The sequence below is a fragment of the Triplophysa rosa genome, linkage group LG16 (assembly GCF_024868665.1).
Source record: "Triplophysa rosa linkage group LG16, Trosa_1v2, whole genome shotgun sequence".
Lineage (NCBI taxonomy): Eukaryota > Metazoa > Chordata > Actinopteri > Cypriniformes > Nemacheilidae > Triplophysa > Triplophysa rosa.
Genome location: NC_079905.1, coordinates 12,347,680 through 12,374,146, shown reverse-complemented (window position 1 = coordinate 12,374,146; position 26,467 = coordinate 12,347,680). Strand labels below are relative to the sequence as shown.

General features: G+C 39.3%; 1 protein-coding gene across 1 annotated transcript in view; it reads right to left on the bottom strand.

Moving 5' to 3' along the window:
- The window catches only part of csmd2 (CUB and Sushi multiple domains 2), a 284,836-nt gene that overhangs the window by 34,606 nt on the left and 223,763 nt on the right, over positions 1-26,467 (bottom strand). The window contains exons 34-47 of the mRNA XM_057354048.1: positions 25,887-26,090; positions 24,093-24,217; positions 21,958-22,054; positions 21,139-21,243; positions 20,908-21,026; positions 20,534-20,603; positions 18,463-18,579; positions 18,095-18,304; positions 17,057-17,245; positions 13,489-13,666; positions 11,865-12,010; positions 11,146-11,226; positions 9,271-9,384; positions 578-766 (exon numbers count right to left, since the gene is read on the bottom strand). Of these exons, the coding sequence (XP_057210031.1) occupies positions 578-766; positions 9,271-9,384; positions 11,146-11,226; positions 11,865-12,010; positions 13,489-13,666; positions 17,057-17,245; positions 18,095-18,304; positions 18,463-18,579; positions 20,534-20,603; positions 20,908-21,026; positions 21,139-21,243; positions 21,958-22,054; positions 24,093-24,217; positions 25,887-26,090 (1,944 nt within the window). The remainder of the gene's footprint in view (positions 1-577; positions 767-9,270; positions 9,385-11,145; positions 11,227-11,864; positions 12,011-13,488; positions 13,667-17,056; positions 17,246-18,094; positions 18,305-18,462; positions 18,580-20,533; positions 20,604-20,907; positions 21,027-21,138; positions 21,244-21,957; positions 22,055-24,092; positions 24,218-25,886; positions 26,091-26,467) is intronic.

Below are 26,467 nucleotides of genomic sequence, written 5' to 3'. Positions count from 1 at the left end.
TTTAAATAATTGTATGAAATATAATAATAATAAATTAGTATATTTATTATTAAAAGTAATAATAATATTATCTCATAAATCACAAGAAAAGCTATACAGCAAATATAAAATATCTGTTCACCTTCTAAATGAAAATGCTGTCATCATTTATTCACCCTGTTCTCATTTTAAACCTGTCTGATTTTCTTTCTTCTGCAAAACACAAAAGAAAATATTTTGAAAAATGTTGAAAACCGTTGGTCCCCATTGACTTCTATTGTATGGACACAAAACCAATGCAAGTCAATGGGGATCGACTGTTTTCTGTTACCTACATTTTTCAAAATATCTTCTTTTTTGTTCTGCAGAAGTCATACAGGTTTGACATGACAAACGGGCGTGTAAATGACAGAATTTTCATTTTGAGGGTGAACTATTCCTTAAATATTAAAACTTGCGTTTTTAACAGGCTCCTATGTGTAGGTTCAGTGATTTCACTTTAATGGCAATGAATACGTCCTCTTTGCCATTAAAGCGAAATAACTTTTTTAGAAAATGTCAGACTGCACTTCATTTGTATATAGACAATGTCTCTCACCATCAAAGATTTCGAGCTCATCAAACTGTTTGCTGGTCTGGAAGTGTTCAACGGTGAAAGTGATGTTGTAACCTGGATCCACCTTCACCACCCATGAACAGGACTCAAAGTGCGGTAGACTGCTGCCCGGTGACTGGCTCAGGATTATCCCTGTGGAGGCTGTTAGCACCTCATTCATGGGACAGGTAACTGTGAGGAGAAAAAAGAACAAGAGCTGGTTCACTTCCATATATTTTAACAAACACACTTAAGGAAAGTATGAGATTTCCCTTGACTTGCATACATACATCGCTCAGCAGAAACAGACAGTAGGGTTCAAAGTTCAACGTGACCCTCTGAACTGTTACATTTGCCCAAGGAACACATGAAAAGTACTTAACCCAAGAGAACCACACATGCTGCAATGACATAACAGAACACAGATAAATCTAAAGCTCAATTTAATATAAGCAGCCAATAGATCACTGAATAACTTGTGTAGAGTCAAAACCCAATGCCTGCATGTACAGTATATGTCTATCGTAAAGGCATATATGTGGTCGATGATAACTTAAAGCACCCTAGGCCAGTCCGTCGTGACACAGCGAGCATTGATCACCGCTGTTCATAAAGTTCATAAAGCCAGCCTCTCTCAGTCTGCTGGCACACCACATCATCGCTCGAAGTCATTGATATTCCTAAGAGGCCCACTGTGACATTTCCCCACACTTTTACCTTGAATTATCAGGCGCTATGCAGCGCCCTGTCTCGAGCGCTTCGCTCAAATCTCGGAAGCCTGTCTCTTATTTTCTCTGTAGCTGTCTGCATACAAAGTAAGAATCCAAATACAAACGACAACATAAAGGGATAAGGCCTCATCTCCGACTCAATTCTATTATTTGATGCAATTTCTTCCGCGTGATGTGGATGTCACAGATGAGCGACTACAAACGCTCGGCATCAGGCGGAGGGATTGTTATTATCAAATATTTATGACACTTAGGTTACGGATATGAAATATGGATTTTCTATTACTCGTCTTGCTAAATAAATGCACTGACGCTTCGGAGCGCTGCTTGTGTGAATACTTTATGACCGAGTCCACGTCTGCGAGGATTTTCACAAGGGAGAGCTCGGAGAAGAATTGCGGCTCGGTTTTCGAGACCATCTAATCTCGTCGATCACCTCGGCTTATCTGAATATTGACGCACGCGGCCCAGCAAAGAGGGAAATCGGTGCGCCTAAACCCAGTAAATAATGTGACCCAGAGTAAACGGGGTTGATTCTATATTTGGTCTCCGTAATCCTCCTCTTAGTAATTCGTTTAGCATCTTAATAGACCGACATTAAAACCCACGGGTCTGCGCGCTGATTATGATGGACATTCATCAAAGCAATAATTTCACGCATAGTGTGCAATGTCCAGCTTCATGTGTCAAACGTCAGATCAGTTATTCTGATAATTATATTCAAGTTCACAGTCCAGTAAATCGCTCCAGTGACGATAAATATATGACGAAAAGATGATTTGAAATGGATATTTATAGATATATAACGCTTGCATATATTATCACGGCTGTCCATGGGGGCACAGAGCTCAGATATTCGCTTGCTATTTTGACTCACTTCCTTTACGAGGGTAAAATATACGACCCCTGGGACTGACTGCAGGGCCTCTGAGGTGACATAAAATATAAAAGCTGTTTCATTGGAGGACAAACATTATCACAAATAACGTTCTTTAAAGCGTGCCCGTGGATGTAACGGATCTTTATTTTCCCGTGCGTTCAGCTGTTTGAAAGCTGGCTGTTAACCTGTAACAAACCAAAACTGATAGATATGACAACTATTCACGATCCTCCCTTAATAAATCATACCGCTTAAAGGCCTTTGCTGCATGCTTTATATTGACATCAAGACATGTATGTTTAAATCAGGTTATATTGCGAAACATAAAATGACCCTTGTGCACCAGACGGTCACGGATGCGTCATCTGGCGTGCCGTCGAGATTTGCGAGAAGTATAATTCCATTCTGCCCAAACAAAAGCAAAAAGAGCATGACCTAGACAGAATCTCGAGGCCGTCATCTCGGGCCTTTCACTATGACTGCAAAGAAAAATTTACTCCCTCAGGTCGCCCTTATCCCCTAATCCACTTTGAAATGGACTGTCATTGGTTGAATGTAAACAACGGTTTTGGTGCCAGATCCTGACAGAAGAGAAAAAGGGCATGTCAAAAATGCTCCTCTAACAATGACGCTTGAAGATTATCTACTGTATGAGAGAGGGCTGGCATGTAAAAAAGGGATTTTCAACTTAAAATGTCACCCTACGGTGACAATTCTTATGTGCTGGAATGAATTGAAAAAAACCCACAAGGATACAGTATGCATTCAAAATATCAACGTACATGATTCATTTCCTGCTGTCAAGGAAAAAGATAAATGTCACGCAGACTGTCAACTAGGCCGTAAAGCCACGTGTTTTGTTTTTAACAAGCAGTTTCAACACAATTGACCAACTAAGATCCATCTCTCCTTGGTTACGGTTGCTCAGTATGAAGCTTCACAGAACATTCCACAGGAATGATATTTGACCAATGACAAAAAAAGGGATAGTTCACCCAAAAATGAAATTTCTGTCATCATTTACTCACCCTCTTGTCATTTCAAACCTGTATGACTTTCTTTCTTCCGCAGAACACAAAAGAAGATATTTTGAAGAAAGTTGGCAACCGAACAGCACTGGACCCTATTAACTTTTATTGTAGGAACACAAAACCAATGTAAGTGAATGGGGTCCAGTTAACAACATTTTTCAAACTATCTTCTTTTGTGTTCTGCAGAAGAGAGAAAGTCACACAGGTTTGAAATGACAAGAGGGTGAGTAAATGATGACAGAATTGTTATTTTGGGGTGAACTGTCACTTTAAGTGCCCCATCGGCAACATTTACTATATATTTGAATCCCTTTATTTCACTACATTAGCGTCGAACTGTGCGCAAAGATCATCTCATGCAGACTATGAGCAAAATAAGATTTTATATAAACGTCCAGAAATCTAATAACGTTATAAAATTAAAAATAAATCAATAATAACATAATACCTAAATGTCTGCAGAAATAGAATAAAATTCACTTCTGTCACCATAGTGACAAAATGTTTATGTATAAACAGTATAAACCAAAGTGTTCAGAAAGAAGGCTTGTATGGAGTGTGTATACTATATGCTACGAGAACAAAGACGTCACATTACACGTGAGCTTTCCCTCCTCGATTTGCATAACAGCATTCAATTCTGATGCAATGCACTTCCCAGGTCTATTTCCTCCCTCATACTTTCTGGGCGAGAGACACAATGACAAAGTGAGAGAGGAACACTGGGAGAAAAGGGAGGAATGTAGAAATAAGCGTGGCATGAAAGTGTTCTCTGCTTGGCAATAGTTTAGACCAATGGTTCTCAAACTTTTCAGATCAAGTACCACCTATAATAAAATTAGTTGTTCCAAGTACCACCTAATGACCGCCACAGAAAAATCACATGAGTAAACACTCAAATTAATAGTAGAGCTGTGACTCTATACTTGCCTCGTGGTTATTTTCAAACTTTTCCCTTTTTGTCAAGTTAGTCAGCGGTAATGGTGGACACAAAACACTTTTCTATAGTGCACTGTAAACAGGGCTCTGTAAATGACTCTTATTGGGGATTTATTAACTTTGCAGGGACTTGCAGAAAGACTACTACTGTATATTAAAAACAGACATTTAACACAGAAGAGAAGTATAAATACATGCATAAACATGGCAGAGAACAGCTGTATATAATACACAGATATCTAGGTTTTAAGTAAGTCTGTCTTGTTTACTTTGTATTAGATGCACACTTTACTGTCACACTTTAGTTGAATTTAAAAAAAAGAAATAAATATCTAGAGTTTTTAATTTCCTGTCGTGTCACGTACCACTTGGGGTCTCTTCAAGTACCACTAGTGATACGCGCACCACAGTTTGACAACCACTGGGTTAAGCCTGCCTCAGACTACAGGATTCTCGGCCAGATTTGACCCCGATTTTCCCCTCCAGAGAATCTTTGAAAAAATCATATCCATGGCCTCGATCGGGTCGGATGTTCGGTCCAGATTATCACGTAATGTGAGGCATTCATTAGACGTTCAGAGAAAAGCCAAATCAGAAGGCTGGGATTTTGTAAAACACATCAGGGCTGTACAGTGCGACATGTCGCACATGCCACTAAAAAATCTGTCTGTGCTAAGAATAAATTTACCAGTGTAGCACACGTGCGATACAGTGTTGCACGTGTTTTAGACAGAGCCGCTTGTTTGTGTGAGGTGTGTTTGCCGCGGTGCTTGTTTATGTGTGATGTAAAACAATGGTGCAACGCAATTTTAGTTGTTTTTGCATTTAAAACTTGTTTTCCTGCTTCACTGAGTCCATATTTAGAGCCCTGTGATGTCTGCGATGTGGAAGCAGGGAAGGAATAGCGGAGGCGCTATCCGGCCTTTTAAATATGTCACTTGCTTGTTTTGCGTGAATGAGCTGCACAGTTTAACGCATTACTATACGCGCATGGAGCTCGTGCATTTGTCGGCGTCTCTGTATGAGGACATGAACACATGAACTCCAACTCCAGAGCTGATTGAGTTTATTTCATAAGCATTTAACTGTTAGAGAAAAGATATAGTCATCCACACACTCTTTGCGACGAACCGTCAAAATAAAAGTCTGGTAAACTTGAGCATCCAGATTAACAACACTGTATTGTATTATAATATTTACTATAATAAACTGTAGTATTCTAGCAGTAAATTGATAAACTATAAACACTAGAGTATACTTATATTTACTAAACTAATATTTAATATATATATATATATAGTCTAATATATATAGTCTAAAATAATATATCAAAAACACCATTGTATCTGCAAAAGGACGGTTTTACTGCAGTTTACCATTGTAAATAACATAATAGTATCCTACAGTATGTGGACAAATATATAATTATTGTATAGTAAAAGAATGGAAAACACAAAACTCAACGGAAAATTACTAAATGATATGGCCCTAATTTACCCAACTGTAACATTAATGTCCTTCCTCCGTTACCTGCCTATTCATGTGATAAACTACACATAAATATTTTATGATTTTATAATATAAAAGACGCTTTATACTTGTGCTACAACTGTTTGGCCTGTGCTACAAAACTTTTAACCTCTGTAGCACCAGTGCTATGTGCAAAAAAAGTTAATGTACAGCCCTGCACATACAATAAAGGTTCAATGTGATCAAGCACAGGGTTTCTTTGGAGGAGACTGGCACAAGGCCATCATGATAATCAGGACGTCTGATCATGTCTGTAGAAGACACAGGAAGTGCACAATGGTAATTCTTGTATTAAACCAAAACCAAATGAAGGAGATGGATGTGACATATCAGATGTCAGGTACAGAGCGAGCGAGCAAGCAAGCACGAGAAAGAGAGAGCGAGAGCGAGAGAGAGAGAGAGAGAGAGAGATGTGATTTAATAGCTGGGTGCACCTGCAGCCTGGATATACTCTGCATCTCAATGAGCTTTGCCCGCACTTTACCCATCACTGTCCTTTCTCGTCTCTTTTTCTCTCTATCCGTTTATCCCTCTGTATTATTTTTACTCCTTTCTGGGTTTCTTCAGGATTTCACCCTGATCTGTTTTTCTATTTGTCCTGCTATTTTATGAGCTAGAGATCTTCTGAGAGTGGTCAACGAGTGTCGACGAAAAACATCCTAACATTTTATTCAATACTGAAAAGTAGTGTTTGTTTAAACAAAAGTGTAAATATTTTCTACGCATCAGCACAATGATCACATTAAACTCTAATCGACACCACGGCAGAGCAGTATTTGTGCGCCATGCATAGGTAACTCCACATAAGCTACTTGATGATGTAGGAAGCCTACGTAGGAATGAGTATGTAGGAAGTGAAACAGCTCACTGGGTTTTGGAACGGAGATGTAATCTCACTGTAAATGTATCTGCTTTCTAACTTTCTCTTTATCCTCCCGTCTCTCATTCCACCAGGCCTTTTATCCCTCAGTGGTGAGCCAGGCATACTTAATCTGACTGACAGCTAGAGGCAGCACCCCGACCAAATGGAGCGGGTGTCAGCTGGCTATGTTGGCCCTCAGTATAAGGGGCTTTTCATATAGCCGGAGCAATTAGCCGCCGACACCTTATTAATGTTAAGATGAATTAGACTGGTTCAGAGGGAGCACTCCTGCATGAAGGTTGAGAAGGGTTTGGCCATGCTATACTATAAAAAAACACATTATGTTGCCTCCATCTTCACATTTTCATTAATACCCCGCCTCTGTCTGTTCCTGCTGACATGTGCTCATGCTTCTTAACTATTATCTGTTTTTGTCCTATAGTCTTTTATTAGTTACTTTCTGCCAGCATGATTTTTTTTCTGTAAAAAGAATTTTAGTTTAGCTTTGTTTCAAAAGCTGCCTTCAATATTTAGGTTAATTGAATTGGCTTTATAAGTTACTTTGATTTTTAATTTTATATTAAACTGACTTAATATAATCAAACATAGTATTTATTTCATTTAAGTTTCATTAATGAACATTGCATAGAGAAAAACTTGCAATAATACTACTTAATACTACAAAATAACACTACTAGGACTATGCCTTATTTAACTAAAGTCCCTTACTGTATATAAAATGTCCCTTATAGAAAAAAAAAACATTACTTGTTTGCATCTTGAGAAAAAACAATGGCACTGTTGTATTTTTGATGATGATCTCCAAAACCTTTGGGCAAATATTCTGTGGACTGATGAGACAAAGGTTGAACGTTTTGGAAGGTGTGTGTCCCGTTACATCTGGCGTAAAACTAACACAGCATTTCATAAAAAGAACATCATACCAACAGTCAAACATGGTGGAGGTAATGTGATGGTCTGGGGCAGCTTTGCAGCTTCAGGACCTGGACGACTGGCCGTAATTGATGGAACCATGAATTCTGCGCTCTACCAGAAAATCCTAAAAGAAAATGTCCGGCCATAGGTTTGTGACCTCAAGCTTAAACGCATTTGGGTTATGAAGGAAAATGATCCAAAACACACCAGCAAGTCCACCTCTGAATGGATAAAAAAAATAATAATAAAGGTTTTGGAGTGGCCTAGTCAAAGTCCGGACTTAAATCCAATTGAAATGCTGTGGCATGACCTTAAAAAGGCTGTTCATGCTCGAAGACCCTCCAATGTGGCTGAATTAAAACAATTCTGCAAAGAAGAGAGGGCCAAAATTCCCCCACAGCGATGTGAAAGACTCATTGCGAGCTATCGCAAACGCTTGATTGCAGTTGTTGCCGCCAAGGGTGGCACTAGTTATTAGGTTTAGGGGGCAATTACTTTTTCACATAGGGTCAGAAATGTTTGGATTGTTTTTTCCCTTAATAAATAAAACCATCATTTAAAAACTGCATTTTGTATTTACTCTGGTTTTCTTTGTGTAATATTAAAATTTGTTTGATGATCTGGATCATTTAAGCATGACAAATATGCAAAAAAAAAAAAAAATTCAGGAAGGGGCAAATACTTTTTCACAGCACTGTATATGCTAAACAGAATCCATTGTAACCAAAACAAATTCCTGTACCTCATGTACAGTTCATAACATAATGTTATGAACACGATTGATTACACATTATAGAAATAATTACATCTTTTCATCTTCTTGCCTCTCGTGAACTTTTCAAATGCACAGATACAGTATCAACACTCAGCATAAAAAAGCAACCATATAATTTATTCATGCCACCATAAATCCCGGGACCTGCTGTAAGCACCAGCACTCTCACTCTTATGGCTAATGTGTAATTACACAATATTTTAGTAATGCAGACACAGCTTCCTGTTCCTGTTCACAGTCAAACTACTCCAAAACCACCCTAAAGGTATGATATTTTAGATATGTACAGTACAAACCGAAGAAAGAAAGCAAGAAAGAAAAGGCTTTTCAGTCAAAGCTGCAATGAGGACTAACACAAACAGCTCAGAGATAATTCAACTGCACTGAGACTAGAAAGACAAATATAATGAGGAAGAACTGAGGCAGTTTATGGGAAACGCCATATAGAATCACATAAAAGCAGCTGGAGGAAAGGTAGATGAGCATTTAGCACACTCGCGGGGTTTGGTTGACAGATGCTAAAGTACTTCATCTCCACGTCTAAGGCAATGGCAATAATGAAGCTTCATACACAGCAGATCCAACCAGCATGATCAATTGTTCCGTCGCAAGACAGTGGGGGTGGATTTTATGCTATATAAACCACAGGATCAGTCTTGTGTAAATGCAGATGAATCAAAAAGTCGGCAGTGGGTGGCTATAAAAAGTAAATGAGTAGACATGCAGTAAAACCTCAATAAACTTAGCAAACATCAAGATTCTAAGATAACATTTGCATATACTGTACATCTATCTATATTTATAATAATGATAAATGCCTTTTGAAAGTGCAAATATTCCATGTTTCCCAGGTAGTATGAGGTCATAAAATCCATAAATTAAAAACATTGAAAAGACCAGCTTAGACCAGCATGACCGTTCCATAATGTGGATAAGTGATCAAAATGCTTCATACAATTCAGTATATATTGGAACCAGAGATTGTTTAGAAGACACAAAAATTAAATCTTACTATCACATGAAGGTGGAGGTCCCTCAAACTCAAGGTGAGTCCCCAGGCGACAGGTTTGAATGCTGTTCCCATTCAGGTGATATCCCGGCAAACATCTGTACCGCACAATGTCACCTGTGGAGAGATTTGAGAGGAGAAACAGAAGGAAAAGGGTGAATAGTGAACACATCACATTCATCACGGCTTCATCAGCTGCCTTTCAGATGCACGTCACACCTTCTGAAACATTCTGTTGATTCTGGGATTTCTGAGGATCTGGGAACAACAGGAGTAACATCTGGCTGTTGTATTGCTCACGTAATGAAGGCCACGTCCTTTCACTGTCTCGCTTAATGACAATACGAGCAAAACGAGCGAGAAAGAGAGAAGAGCCGTCCTGGCGCTGCATTGCAGTGTAATTAGGGGAGCGTTACACCGCATGGTTTACATTCATAACACCCATCAGCTGCTACCTGAGGATCTCACGAGAAGCCACACTTTCTGTTGCCACACACACATTTAGACGTCCTGTGACTCAACTAAGTGAAAAAAAAAACTACACCATGATTCAGAGCTTTGGAGAAAGCTCATTGCCGGCAAGGAGAGCCAAAAGTGTTTATTTTGCTTACATTCAGTCAGCGGTTTTATAATGCACCATTTAACTTCCCTGAAATATTGGAACACACGCTTGCAAAGAATCCTTTTCTCACAGAGCTAGGCATGCTGAATGCTTTGTAGGAGCTCTGTGTTTCTGGCCGTGTGCTTGCATGCATTTTAAGGGAAGTTTGGAAAGGTTAAAGGTACAGTGTGTCATTTTTTTCAAAGGATCTATTGACAGACATGCGATATAATAAAAATAACAATGTCTTCAGAGGTGTATAAGGACATTACGTAATGAAGCTTTATGTTCTTATTACCATAGAATGAACTATTTCTATCTACATACACAGCAGGTAACCTTACATGGAATTCACCATGTTGTGTCTACAGTAGCCCTAAACGGACAAACTGCTCTACAGAGCGCGTTTCCTAAATACCTTATTTCTCCTTCAGCAAAGAAGAGAAAACATGATGACATCAAAGCCCTGTGTCAGCCACTTTAGTGCTTCGAAAGGGAGGAGTGGAATGAGCCGTTGGTTGCAGTTTGAAATCTCACCACTATATGCCACAAAATTTCATACACAGGACCTTTAATATATTATTTTAGACATTGAAGATTTCAGATTCAGTGGATGTCAATGAGGTGAGCTGAGAAGTGCGGTCACAACTGGTTCTCTTTTACCTTTACAAAATGTTGAGTTCTTTTCAACCCAGAGTTGGTTAAAAAAGGAACAAACCCAGCCATTGGGTTAAATTAGCACAATTTTTTTTTATTTGACCCAACAATGGGTTAAACTCAGCATAGGTTAACTTATAACCCAATGGTTGGGTTTGTCCCTTTTCTGATCCAACCATGAGTTGAAAATACCCCAACATTGTATACAGTTTTAATTAAGCTTTCTTGACTGCAATGCAGGATAAACAAACCATTTCTAGCATCACAAACACCGCGGGGACACACAACACAACATCAGCCTCAGTACTGAAGCTTGGCAATGAGTCAGCATATCAGCAAGGCATTGTGGGATTTGGAGGCTCCAGCTTTGGAGTGTTATTTCTCTCCTCAAAGTGAGTTCTCGGGGTTTGAGCGCGTGTGTGGAGGGGGCGTGTGTGCGCGGCTGGCTCTGCTATTCTGGGAACATTATTAATGAGAGGCGCTCAAGCCTGAAAATGAACTGGCAGTGTGCGTCGCCGCTCAAAATGTTCCGCTAATACTGGGCCAGGCCAGTGCACAAATACACATGAGCGGGCATACAAAACTGTGTGCATTTGCATGCGAAACCAATCCAAACTTACCGATCTTGAATTCCTTGCTGGCCATGAGAATTTCTGCGTTTGGGATGATGGGAGGTGGCAAGCAAAACTGAAGTCTATAGGCTGTAAGAGAGGGAATGAATAAATGAGAGAATTAGACAGAAAAATACATAAAACAATGTTAGGATGTTCATCTGGAAGGCCCATCTTTCTAACACCTGGTACTACAAGCATAAAACTCAGGTAATGAAGTTCTGAATCATTTTGCATTTATGATGGTTTTGGGCAATATGTATCCACTGCTAAGTGCATTAAAGGAACAGTTCACCCCAAAATGAAAATTTAGTCATCATTTACTCACCCTCTTGTCATTTCAAACCTGTATGAGTTTCTTTCTTCTGCAGAACACAAAAGTAGATATTTTTTAAGAATGTTGGTAACCGAACAACGGCGGAACCCATTCACTTCTATAATATGGACACAAAACCAATGCAAGTCAATGGGACCACCGTTGTTCTTTTACCAATATTCTTTAAAATATCTTTAGTCATACATGTTTGAAATGACAAGATGGTAAAGAGTAAATGATGACTTAATTTTCACTTTTTCACAGGTGAACTATCCCTTCAAAGTAGAATTCAACTGATGTGTGGTCACAGGTGTGCATATACCGGCCATTTTTATAATGGATGTAATCGTGGCTTATAAAAAAGTTCTTAATTTTTTTACTTGTTTTTTGGGAATTTGCCTGTATTGATTACCTTGGTAGATGATCTTGAACAGTCCACCTTTCTCCGAATTGCTCCTGAAGCGTATCAAAACTTGGTTAGAAGTGCTGCTGGGTGGGTTGTTGGGTTCCCCCTCAGTAAACACACCCATTTTCCTGACTGTTTCTTGAGGTCCGTCCCTTTAAACAAAACGGCATTAAGATTGATTTTATAAACACGTGTACGTCACACACAAAAAAACATGCCTTGCTGCCTGCATAGCAAGTCTGACTGTATCCACACTGCTGATTCAAGAGAACGTTCTCAGCATATTGATCACAATTCCAGAGAACATTATAACCATACTGATGACCTCCCGGAACCTCTCGCACTCTCTCTGAGGGACTGCGTTATGGTTTTTGAAGCTGGATTCAGAGTGTTCCAAGGAAGCGTGGAAAAACTAACGGCACCATCCAAAACAAAGTCGCTCTGAGAGCTTACCCCCATCTTTTCAGTCCTCTCTTGGGGAGGGAACGATTTTCCAACTACCTGATCCCAGATAAAACCGTGACCATTCAGCTTCAAAACCATCTGTTTGTGCCGGTCTGAGTGTGCACTACAGATTACGTGCCGTCCTGTGCATTCATAAAGGCATCTGGTTGGCTAAGGGGAGTGTTGGCTCACTGAACTGAGGCCAAGCTGTCTTAATGCAGCTTTTGCTGGCTTGGGCAAAAACACAGACTAGTGGAGCAATAGTAATAACATTATAGGAAATTAAACACTTTTTTCTTAACATTTACTCAAATTGATTGAATATAGAAATGTGCATTATCCATTGACAAGAGTGTTGGTCGAATATGGAACTGACATAAGAAGATTCACTTCTGCTAGTCACAGTTATAATCCAATAATGATCATCCCAAATAACCAGAAATGCAGCTAAACATAATCCTACAAGTCTTGTAAAAGAGTGCTGAGAGGCAGATGAATGTAGGATAGGTTTATATTTTTATGGTTTTATTATGTTTTAAAGGGACAGTTCAACCAAAAATGAAAATGCTGTCATCATTTACTCACTCTCAAGTTGTTTCAAATCTGTATAATTGTCTTTGTTCTGATGAACAGAGAAAGATATTTGGAAGAATGCGTGTAACCAAACAGTTCTTGGCCACCATTGACTATCATAGTAGGAAAATTTGCTTTATATATTTATTTGTTCTGTTGAACACAAAAGAAGATATTTTGAAGAACGCTAGAAAGCAAACAGTTCTGGGACACTTTTCACTACCATTGCAATTTTCCTACCATGTTAGTCAATTGTGGCAAAGAACTGTTTGGTTACAAGCATTCATCCAAATATCTTTCTCTGTGTTCGCCAGAACAAAGCAATTTATACAGACTTGTAATTGGAACAACTCGAGGGTGAGTAAATGATGACCGAATTTTTCTTTTTGGGTAAACTGTCCCTTTAAAGGGACCTTTCCATCCTAACTGTGCATACAGGCGTTAGGAGATTAGACCAGGATCACTTTCTATAAAGAGTTTCATTAATTAAACACCAGTCTGAACTTGCTATAAAGAGAGAGAGTGACAGACTGAGAAGGTGACAAACACAGCCGGTAAAGATTTATCTGATTGGATAGCGACTACAGGACGTAATAGAAGTCAGAACACTCACCAGACTGTGATGAAGTCTTGGGGGCCGTGAACTTGTAGAAGGGTGAAATTAAGCCGAATGCCGAAGCCATGTGCCACTGTGATCAGCCAGCTACAGTCCGCAGAGCTGTGGTAGTCCTCCGGGTAACCAGGGGAGAAGATAGTGCCATTGTCTGATGTAATGTTACCTCCACAGGGAGCTTTAAGACAAACAGAAAAAAAGAAGACATGAAAAACTTTCCAGATTTCTTTTGAAATCAACACAAAATGTAACTAGAAGATAAAGTGCGGTGAAGAACATGGGAACTCGGATAGAGGGCTAGTACGACACGGGTGAAAAGTCCTGCTGGGTTGGACGACATCTCTTAGTCGTCACAGTACTTTCCTTCATCCTAGAAATCCCTCATGCAGCCGGTGCTTTGCATTTATATAGATGTGTCCCTGTTTCCAATGATTTAAATGAACCCCAGACATATGAAATCAAATCCCCTTCCTGTTCCCGCTGATCCCACGCTGCTGCCTCCCCGAGTCAAATGGGAAATAATCAATGCGCTTCGGTTGACGAAGAAAGATAGGCCCCGACTTGTACGCATACACGAGGACAGTCGTAATAGCTTAGATTGTCAAGGTCCTTCCATCCCCACGTCCCTTCCCACTCGTTCACGCCCTCTCTATCTTCCTGCGATTCGTCCTGGGCTTTTTCCATCTTCCTCATTTCCTCTCCGACAGAATCTTGAGGCCTGCCTATGTTAATCCCTAATGGCGCGGGCTCCGTCTCTCACCACCTTACCTGCTAAATGAAGTATAGATCAGGGCATTGATTTAAAAAAAACAGCGCTTTATCAAGCAGAAATGCATGGTGACACCATCGATTGGTCCAAAAAGTTGAGTGAGGATAGGAGGATATGAGGCTGCTGTGAACTAAGTTAACTAGGAGCGATGGATGGAGAACGGAGCGACTCAGCTGGTGGGAAAATGGAGGAGAGGATCGACCAGCCTTCTAACGTATCGGGAGAAGCGATCTATGCACATGACAGTGTATGGAGAACTCCGGGCGCGAACTGTTATTGGCAGCGTGTGCGGGTGATAGCTGGGGTGGTAACTGGAGCAAGTATGACAGGGAGACCAAGACAAATGAAAAGACCTGGGAGGGAATTCAATGGGAATGAATTGCGTGATGGCGTGTGCATCTGCATGCGCTTTGTTGTTTTAGTGGCTGATTCACTTAAGGAATGATGTAAATCAGGTAACAGCAGAAACGTGACCACAAAAAACAGTGCGGAAAACAACTGTCAGTTCTAGGTGCTAAAGTATCTTATGAAGGATGCAGTAATCTGGCAGTAATATGACAGTCTTTTTCATCATTTGGTCATTGTCACATGTATAACTGCACTAAGATCAATAGAAAATGAACATGAACATGTTTTTTTTTGTGCGTTGTATTGTTCGCCACCATTGACATGTTTTGCCAATCTTTCCATTTTTTCACTGTTACACAGTAGGGGGCGCTAATCTTCTGAAAGAGTACAGCATCTACAGATCCAAAACTAGTGGATACTGTTTTGACCATTGTTTTGAATCCAATCTGGACAAAGCATCCGATTCAAGATGAAAAAAGAACGAAGACAGATTTAAAAAAAAAAAAAAGAGCCCCACTAGGGCTCTGTTCTTCCATTTAATATATTTTTCATACATGTACATATTCATAAAAGAAAATTTGGTTAAAGTGATCAGAAATGCTAGCGCTGGTAGTTCTTTTTAAGAAAGCTGGCAGGGAAAGAGTAAAATGAAAATTAATTCATTTAGACTTGTAACAAGGTTGTAATACTAAAACTAAAACTACTAAAACGCTTTTGTTAAGTGAAATCAAATCAAATACTACAATACTATAGCATTTTCAAATAATATCATTTAACTGAAAACTTTAACTAAACAAAAATTACTGTAGAAACGTTGCCTCAGCAATAAATTGAATTAAGTTTAAGTCGAGGCACTAAAATTATTAACTGAAAAATACTTACAATAAACTAAAAATGTACAAAAACTAAATATGGAATTAAAAAAAAGTTAAACTTATATAGCGATATAAAATAAATAAAAAATAAATTGACAACAAAACCAAATAGCAAAAACACACAAAATCGCTGAAAACTTCAAAGCATTAATAAAATTAAAAAAAAAAACGTAAAACTATAATAACTCTGGTTAGTAATTTCACTCGAGAGAGAGATCTGAGATGCAATGAAAAACACTGTGGTAATCCTTTTAATCCTATGTGCCAGATGTAATATCTTTTTCATTCTCTCTTTTGGCTTTTAACATATCCTCAAAGAACGGCCTCAGCTGTTCTTACAAGTCACCAGAAATGTAATTTACATGTTAAGTGGCCACTAAAGTCAATGAAGATGACTCTGATGTACTCCAACACAGAGACGACACTTTCAAAGGTGCTGCGACGGTCTAATAGCAAAATCAGTTTCCTTTAACAAAAGAGTCGCATCTTTCAATTTACAATTTGACAGCGTGCACATTACACAGCGTGCTCTTGCATCTATTCTTCCTTGTTTCATTCTGCCACGCCAGAGTCCTCGATTACCACAAATTCAATTACCCGCTCTGCAAGACTGTTCTAACAAGGCCCAGGTTGGCAGTAAGTTTTCCCGTTTTTTTGTGGATTAATAACACAGTGTGGTTGAATAATGTGTGTTTCTGTTTGTAGGTCTACAGCACCTGGGCAGTGCACCGATGCTGAGATGGCCCTGACAGCCGCTTGAGAAACTCCCCAGAGCATCTTTATTCCCACGCGAGCGGTTAGCGTCCCCTGTGCGCACGCTACTACATGACCACATGCATAATTAACTCATCCAATCAATCAAAGTGAGCATGCGAATGTGGGTCAAGGAGGAGGCGTATGAACAAGAACTCTTTGCTTTTCCTTCCCATCATCCCCTTTGGGAGACGGGGGGACAGTAGGGAGAAAACCTTCAGTCTGTGGGGATGATTTATAATAAAGGAGCTGAATTAGCATTGATGTGCTGGTGCCCTTCCTGTCTCCATATTGGAGTAGAGTGATGATGGGAACAGAGCGTAACGGTGTCACAAATTTCAAACTAGTTTTTATTGTATAAATCGAGGTTACCATACGCCAACTGCAGTGTACATATTTCTGTGAATGTTCTTAAAAAGACAGTACAACTAAAAATGAAAATGATATCTTCAGTTACACACCTTCAAGTTGATCTAAACCTGTATAAATTTAGTTATTACACTAAACAAAAAGAAAGATATTTGGAAGAATGTTTGCAACCAAACAATTCTGGGACACTATTGACTACTAGAGTAGGAAGAGAAAACTACTATGGTAGTCAATGGTGCCCTAAAACTGTTTGATTTCCCACATTCTTCAAAATTTCTTCTTTTGTGTACAACAGAATAAACTAATTCAAACAGGTTTGGAACTGCCTGATGATGACGGTATTTTCCTTTTTGGGTAACTATCCCTTTAAATATGCACTTAAAAAGCTCGAGTCTGAACCCAGTGTTCAAATAAGCGTTTTCTGATGTAGAGGAGTAAATAGAGGGGGTCGTACCTTCACAGCGAGGAAACGGATAATCCCAGCTGCGGGTAGTTCCATGTTGACAGGTGAGAATGGAGTGACCCATCAGCTGATACCCAGGATAGCACTCGAAGGAGATGGACTGGCCGACATTGTAACCCGCTCCCACAACAACACCATAGCGAAAGGGTTCAGGGTCTGGACACTCCTGAAGTTCATAGGCTTAGGGGAAGAGACACATTTTGATTTATTGCAAGATGAGATGGGAAAAGATTAACATGATCAATTTTTCGACCTTGCTGGAAGTTCACGAAAAGTGCATCTGGTGCTGGCATCTCAAACAAATCAATATTCATTATTCACATATATATACTGTATATATATAAAGTCCACCCTGAACTGTAAGCACAGAGCATAAATTCAGCCTAGACTCTGGGAATTCTTCATGTAAACCATATGCTTGGAACCAAAGAGTGAAAATGATGCAAAAAGCATGACATTGTGCTAAAAACACATTTTATCCAAGTTCTTGAAATGTTATTTGTATTAAATGCTTATGTCAGCCTAAACTTCACATTAACGTTTATTTACGGTCAAGCAATTGGCAGACGCTTTTATCCAAAGCGACTTGCATTGCATTGTACTATATATTTGTTTCTGATTATGTGCAGTCCCCTGGGATCAAACCCATGAAGTGATTTCAATTTTGAAAACTTTCACTGCATCAGAGTACAGATTCCAATAGCGTCGTGCATTCGACTTGGGAGATAAAAATGATAAACAAAGACATTTCTACAACACTCAATGAATTTGGAATTTACTCATTGGACTCATATTTTACATTGGATTGTAAGGAAATAACAGCATCAGCAGCATTTGATAGCTGATGGATTTCATGCACAGAGTCACAGAGCCATGGTTATTATACCATGTGTCCTTGTTATCCTGACTGATTGTCTTAGCAAGAGGTTCTTAAGAAAAGAAACCTCGAAAAGCAAAAAATAAAAGTTTTTTTATTCCATGGCTTATTTTATTTCATTCTCTTGTGCTCTTTCTGTGTCAGTTTCTTACCCTGATAATCAAATCGGAAGCCAGGCTTATTCTGAGAGTGATCGCTATGGAAATATATGGTGGTCTCGTGTGAGGTGGTCAGAAGAGATGGCGGTATGTCCTGTCCACTGAATCTGCCAACCACTGCGCTGGTGTCAAAAGGTCCGTTCCTGATTTCCAGGGAATCGTGGTTTGCTTCGGTGGAAAAGTTGAGAAACTGCACATGAGCCCCTGTTTGAATAAAAACAGAATATGTCCAATCACGCAAACCACATGTGGCATTATTCAACAACTGATCTAAGTTCAGTAAAAAGCATGCTTGGTACAACCAGCCATTTCATTTTAAACTGACTGGCACTTCTAGGAAATTCTTTCTGCTGTGTGCTTACCGTAACCGACCGGCAAGTAAATCCTCCAGGTGCAGTCACTGTTGCTAGGGTAGTTTCCTGGGAAACCAGGGCTGAGGATGGTGCCTTCCATCTCCTCTCTGATTCCACCACACTGGGCTGTTTGGAAAGAAAATGGTGGGAAAGATATTAGAAACAAACATTTGTGAGAAAACACAAACCGTGACATAAACCAGAACTGCTGTGCTCAAGATTCAAGACCCCTAAAGGACCATTCAAACAGCTGACAGATGCAAGGTTACCGAACGTTAAAAGGATATTATCGCTTATGTTGATTGGTGAGAAAATACATATAGTGCATGACTGAAAGTAAAAATTGTTGTCACTGACTTTTGGTGAGCATTTAATTGTTGTTAAATGTAGTATGTGGTCAAAAAAATGAGGCCCAACAAGTCCCAAAGTCTAACTTAACTTTGGAAGAAAGTTGTAAGATTTAGAAGAATGTAAAACACTTCTACTCAATAGACTACTTCTGCGTCACTAGTCAAATGTGTGACAAATTTACACCCCCGAACAAAACAATAGTGACATTTTTGTGACTTCATTGATTCACAAGAAGATGTTGGAAAATGACCAGATTTTTCCAGGATAACATGAATCATCAGGTTTCGCACAAACTTGAAATATGGGCATAATCTTGTTAAAGAAAAAATTACATTTTAATGACGCACGTTTAGCTTTTTTCAATTTTCAATGTTCTGGAAAACAGGGTGTTTTTAACCCTTTAGATGGACTGGACCTCCAAGTTTGATGATCCTCATGTGGGGCACTCCATCCTAAAATATAAAAGGCATCTATTGTCTATAAACCCCCGATTTATACACACAAAAAATAATATTACAAATCTGAAAAAAGCTTCTATTAAGTTACATTACTATATATTTTTCTCACTATTGTAAAGTACTGTCAAATGTACAGTATTAACTGTGTTTATTTCATTTTTACTTTTATTTCAACTTTTATTTACTTAAATAAAATTAATTAAAAATCATACATGAATTATTATCTATTACAATGTGCATTTGAATCTATATATTCATTTATTTATTTTAGCCCAATTTTATTATTCTTTATTTTATTTTTTAGTTCTAGTTATTCTCTAGACTTTTAAACAGGCCCCGTCACTCTTTGGGTGTCCTCAGACTCCAATTTGAAAACCCCTGACATGGATGAAGATGACGTAAACACACATTGCAATGTGACATGAAGCAGTCTGTGTAGGCTACAAGTCTACAACGCGTTTTTTGTTGCTTGCCAATGTCGACTACCTGACGCACTGGCCCCTAAAAGCTTTGAGCTAAAGAAAGAAATACAATACATTCGCTTTCTCGTGACATCATAGGGGAAACATGTCTATCATTTATTAAAAAAGGCTAAATCACTTCCCGAAGCTATCAAAGGGCACTTGAGTACCTCTGTAGCCTTCAATCTTCTCATATCAGTGGAAATACACAGTGTTCCCCTCCTCCTCTCCAGGCTTTGAGTCTAAACCACTGATTGATTCAAATATCACTCTGATTAAAGCCCTGCCTTTGGACTCAAAGAGACTCTTTTGCTGAATGGAGATCCATACAGAGTGGAGGAGTTAAAATGTGCTCTGTGTCAATAAAAAAGCAGTGGGAATCAAGAAACTGCTGATGAATGTTCAAGCCATGAATCATGGCGTGAGCTCCGCTCATAGCAGCGGGAGATAAACCAATAAGGATGTGATAGGTCATCATCATTAGTTGTGTCTCTCTCCAAAACCATGTGATGCTTTAACGATGAAAACAGCCTCCTCAAAGTATTTGGACCCCAAGGCAAAGTATTTTCATATTTACAAATGTAAAATGCTATTGTGCCGGATAACAAAATATCAAAGCGAATGCCATAAAAAACACGAAAATGTATTCTGAAGAGAACAAACTTCACTTTCAGTGTTCAAATACATCGTAAACCGTCACAAAGATGCCCTGGACCATTTGGGGCCGTAAGGCAGATAAGAGCTCCTAAATCTGCAGTGAAAGGATTTAGAAAGAAAATAAATGAATAAAAGATGACAAAATGTTGTTACCGATGCAGAGAGGAGGTGGATAGTTCCAGCGGCGCACAGGTCCGGGCATGCAGGTGATATGGGAGACTCCCTGCAAAGATAAAACAGAAATGTTATTTGTCTTTCGGACGTTCCTTTAATTATTCAGTATGCTCACTGTCCACTTCCTGTCCTGCGCAGTGTTTTACCGTCATTTACATAAAATGACAACAAAGAGTTTCAAAAAGATTTGGATACTGTTCATTTGGTCTGGCTGGGACTGTGAGACCAGCTTAAACCTGCTCAGACCAACAAAGCGCTGGCTTTAGATGCTTCAACATGAATTTTTCTCCTTTTCCAATGCAGCACTGCATCGTGTATCTGGTTGGTATGACTCTTGGCAAGCTCCCTTTCACCTGCAGAGTATAACCAGGATCACACTGGAAGGACACCACATTGTTCATCTGTAGCCTGTCGCCCACTTTGTAGGCATTCATGGGCACCACGGGCTCGGGACAGCTAGTGAGAGACACAGCTGTGGGAGAAAAACACGATATGAGAAAAATAAAGAAGTTAATTAAGATGAGTTGAAAAAGCAAGGCGAGTTTTCAGAGACAGATGTAAGGGACGTGCAACAGATGTCTTACTCTTGTACTCCAGACGGAAACCTGCTGCAGAGACGCTGATGTCTGAGAAGAAATGCAGGTAGAGCTGGTTGGAGGTGCTGTTTAGAAGGGCTGGGACTGTCGTACCTGTAGATAAAAAGAGTCTTGTTGTGTTGTGTTGATCCAGTGCTTGAATTTCGCAAGTCTACTGTATTTTTGGTAGTGGCAGGTTACACATCTTACATTTATAAATGTTGTTTAGGAGGACAAAACTCGTTTTAGGACGAATACGGTATAAAGTTTTGTTTTGAAACTGCGGCAAGCGGTTTACAAATTTACAGCACTGTATAGACATTTCTGTTATATAACGTTATGACAGAATGCAAAACAGTCTCTCAAAACAATATTTATGATAGTGTTGAATTCCAGTGCGTTTTGAAATACTATTCACCAGTCGAGTAAGGGAAAATATATTTTGTTGTTTCCCCCCCACAATTTAAGATGAGAAAAGCAAGATGAGATTCGGAACTAACTCCAACTCTCTTATAATTCAGTAAGCACGAATCCAATTGGCTCATTTATCTTTACGCTGTACTACTTTATTTGTTTAGGGCACTTATGACACAATTCAGCACCTTCCAACTGTGCAAGTGCTGTAGATTCCCATAATGCACTAAAATCATCCACACGATCTAAAAACCTCTTCTACACATTATTTTGTGTTCTACACATTGCTAGTGTTATAAAGGAAATGTCTAGAAAAGAGAAATTGTGTATCACTACGACAGCAAGAGAGGAATTTTCAAAGCAAGATTACTGTGGCGATGTGTCTTTATGTAATGATAACCGAGTTCAGCCCACCTGAGAAGCTCCCCAGCATGGTGTCAGTGTTGTCACCCCCATCAAACACTTCAAGAGAGTCCCAGTTCTGCTCCGTCACAAAGCTAATCACCTGGATCTGAAGCAATGAAAACAACAGAGACATCAGTGGATTACACCAAACGCATTAGATCAGACGCAATATACTTTAAATCTAGCCTTGAAGTTACAAAAATATGCCAATGCTTTAGTTGCTGTTATGTAACTTCAGTCAACTGTCAGTTTAAAAGCATTAAAACCTTAAAACAAATGCCATTTATAAACCCGAGTGTCTCTTTGAGTTATGCCCTTCACATATAGTTTGCAATGTGAAGCCCAGAAAATATTTTGGTCGTTTATTTTTGCCCGAGCCAAACAAGCCTAGAAATAGGCCGGTTACAGTGGCATGACTGTGGCTATCGGTGGAAGATTGTCACATCTGATAGCCTTGCTGTCAAATGGCACTTTTATTTGTGCTTGCTTCACACGGCGAATTGGAAATTTTGCAAAAGGGAAGGGTTCTATATCTAGACTGTCATGAACGGTCTTTAAAAGAAAAAAACGACAAAAAAACGACCCTTCGCTGCTTTTCTTCAAACTTAGATAAAAGTGTAAACACGTAAAAGACTTAAAACTATAGTATTCAGCAACAGTTTTTCTTCATTTTTGTCCGAACATACATGCAAAATACCTAATATCTCCCAAAGAAATTATATGAGTACGAACTAGTAGGGATCCCTCAATATTCTTCTGCCTATTGACATAGTTTGATACAGCAGCGGAAAAAATAACCATTCCAAATGTTCATTTAATCAGCATTTCTAGATGTATTGTGGCCAGACCAGTGTCTGTTGAATGTCAACAAAATCAAACCTCAGGAGTGACAAAGTCATCCAACAGCAATGTGATAGACTGACAGCATGACAAGACGCATGAAAACTGTAATAAAACTCAAGATTATCACATAAAAAAGAATCGTTGAACTTTTCCTAAATACTGTACATGTAGAAATATGACTGTTGTATTGCTTAAAAGTGAACATGAACTTGTTTTCTTTGCAGTATTTGAGGACTGAAAAAATACTGAGCATCTTTTATGTTATTTTGACCTGTTTCACCAGTTTTCATTTTCGGCAAATAAATGTGAATAGAAACAATATTTTTATTTGAAATTTGGTAGAAATATGGTTAGTGGTTCACAGAATGAAACCTATAAATAGTAAATCTTAAAATCAGGAAAAATGATTTTGAAATGGTCTCTTTTTTCCGTTGTTGTAAGATATCTCAAGATGTTGTATATCTTACATGTACTGTATATTTCCTCAACAAATGAAACGTATAGGGATCATGAAAAATGATTGCAAATACACTGTGAATGTACATCCATCTTTACAGACAATAGAGAACATAAACATTCACAATTAAACAAAGTGAAACTTTCCTGCATCTCTTTCCTTTTACACCGTCTTACAGTACTTTCCGTGATCCTGTAATCATTTCTGCATGGCTCCAATTCTCCTACGGCGGGGAAGTTTATGAATTGGGTTAAAGGCAATTAAGCAAGCGGCCCTGAACTCTTCCCATGATTCAGAGCTATATTTGATTACACTTGTATCTGACAGCGTGAGGCAAATCCGGAGCGGCGGATGAAGATGCTCCTTTAAAAAATTCACACAGCTTTCACGTAAGAAACGTTGCTACAACTGCTCTGAGCTGCCTGAAATAATAATGCGAGTGACTTAATCCAAGTTTCTGTAGTTTGACGTTAGCATAGATACTTTTAAACTAGTCTAGTTTTACAGTAAAAAGTCACTTTTGCAAACGAGTGCCGATGTACTGTGATCAAGTGCAAAGAAGAAAACACTGAATAGAGTTATGACGTTTGACTGGAAACGATGGTGATTGTGTAGATACTACTCAAAATCTGCTTCCCCTTTGAGATTCTAAATGGCTATGATCGGCACTGAAATGGACAACTGAAGCATTGCAGACTTGTCAAACACCGTCTTACTACTTAAATCAAAGAATATGTATAGCGACACCCGAGAAAGGAAACACGTTTGGTGAAGCTTTGTATTCTGACTGATACTGCAGTAAAGGAGATGAAAGCTGGTTTATTGTTGCTGTCAAAGACCGCACCTGAATTCCCATTCCCTCAGGTACGGTGATCTTCCAAACGCAGCTCAGGCTGTTCAGGTAGGGCTCTGGGTATCCGGGTGACAAAATAGTCCCTATTCGCTGGGTTAGATTCCCTCCACATGGCACTATGGCACAAGAGAAAAGAATGAAAGGCCATGCAGGAAAACAAACCGCACACAACCCTTCTGTGGTATCCAAGTGTGTTTACAATATTCCAGGACGCCATCCGTCTCCCTTGAAGCTCCTGTGGTCAAACATCTGGTAGCCGCACAGGTAAGCAGCTGCACACGAGCCGCGGACACCTGAGCGTGCGCGGTCTAAAACACAGAGCCTCCGCGGAGCCATCTGCCACATATGTGTGTTTGTGTGTGCGTGACGTGCCGGAGGCCATGACTGCTGGCCCAAAGCTGTCTGCTGTAGCTTGTTAAGCATAGGGAGAGCGTGTTGGCGACAGCTCGTTCTCAGGAGAAGGCTCGAGTTTGTTGGCTAGGTTTCACTGCGGGGAAAGTCATCAGAGCTGTGATGCGAATCTGACGCAGGATTGGGAAGGAAAGTCAGTATTTTACTGGGGATGTCTAATGTAAAGTACAGATATTTGATGACAAAATATATAAAAAGTGTAATGATGCAGTAGCAATAGTATAATATACTGTAGAACAGTCTCTGGTATGTCAACCTGTATATGACTCTTTCTTCTGTGGAATGCTTAAGAAGATATTTTGAGAAATGTGAGGTTTTGTCTCCATACAGTGGAAGTCAATGGGGGCCAATGTTGTTCAGTTACCAACATATTTCAAAATTCCTTCTTTTGTGTTTTGCAGAGAAAAGTCATACAGGCTTGAAATGACACGAAGGTGAGTAAATAATGAAAGAATAGTCATTTTAGGTGAACTATCCCTTTAAGTGCAGTAAAGGTAAACAGCATGAAAACACAATTTTGATTTGAAATAGAGCTGAAGAGACCTGCAAGTGCTTATGTTGCTAAGATGTATACTGGATTAATGCAGATATTCATCATTCTCAGTAGGTGAAACACTACATTTCAAACAAAAATCAGTCAATACACAAGTTCAGAAAGCGCTATGAGACACAATAATGACGAATCTGTAAATTACATAAAATATGTTTTGCTCCATATACATGCTATTTCAATTATTTTATTGTTTTATTATTTCACAGAAAAAGTTGGCCTTCCTAAACGCTGATTTCAATTTTTGACATGGCCTTGGTCAATATTAAAAACATTAAGGTTATAATTTAATAGAATATTCTTTACATTGCGTAGGACAATTTTATGTAGAAAACAGAAATCACCAAATAAACACTAAGAATAGGCCTACTGCGATTTTTTCAAAGAATGACTAACAATGAGTGTGTTTACATGCGCAAAATAAACAGATATCTAACAAAAATCAACTAATACAAGAAACCAGTTTTCACGTGTTTACATGCATATCAATAAACCGGCTACACAGAAAACCGCGTTTAACCGCGTCACTATTGCGCTGTCAGACATGCGCACATGAACCAATCTGGGAAACCGTTAAAGGCGATTACATGCAACGTGAAATCAGAGTAATAGGCAAAAAACTACCTCTGCCGAGCAGGTTTTGCCTTTCGCCATTTTGCGCATTTACATGACCTTACTTGTTATCAGCCTATTAAGCGTAATCAGAGTAAGACTGTGCATGTAAACGCACTGAATGACTCATGTTGGAATGATGATTGTGAAGTAAGAGTGCAATAAGTGTGACCTTGAAAACGCAGCTCTAGAACTGTATCCGTAGTTCTCACCGATGCAGCTGGGCATGCTTCCGTTCCACTGTGCCAGTGCGTTGGGTACAGTCAGACACTCGATGGCACTGGGTCCCTCCAGGACATATCCCGCACTGCACTCAAAGCTCACCACAGCCCCCACTGCAAAGTTGTTGCCCGTACGTCTGCCGTGCCTTGGTTCAGGAACCGAGCTGCACTGGGTCGCGCTGGTCCTTGGGACAGCTAGAAAAAAATCAGAAGAAAATAAAGCCACCATTGTACAATGAACTAGTACACAATGGAGATCCAGGTTGTTATGGCGACGTCCTTCAGTAACTCTAAACAGGTGAGAAATTACTGGCAATGCATAATACAGTACATGCCAACTCAAATGTTAGTGAGATTTAAGCTCTAGTAGGTACAGCGTGTTACAGCTGGTTGGGATGCCCCAGACGCCCACAGCTTTAATATTTTTATTAAGAGCTGTACTGTTCCATAAAGGGCATGGCAGGAAACGAGCAAGCGTGTGACTGCAGAATAATCAAATAATGTAATCCAAGTTAGCTATTCTAGAGAGAGATGTAGTCTGGTAACACACTTTTTAACAGAATGTTAAAAAG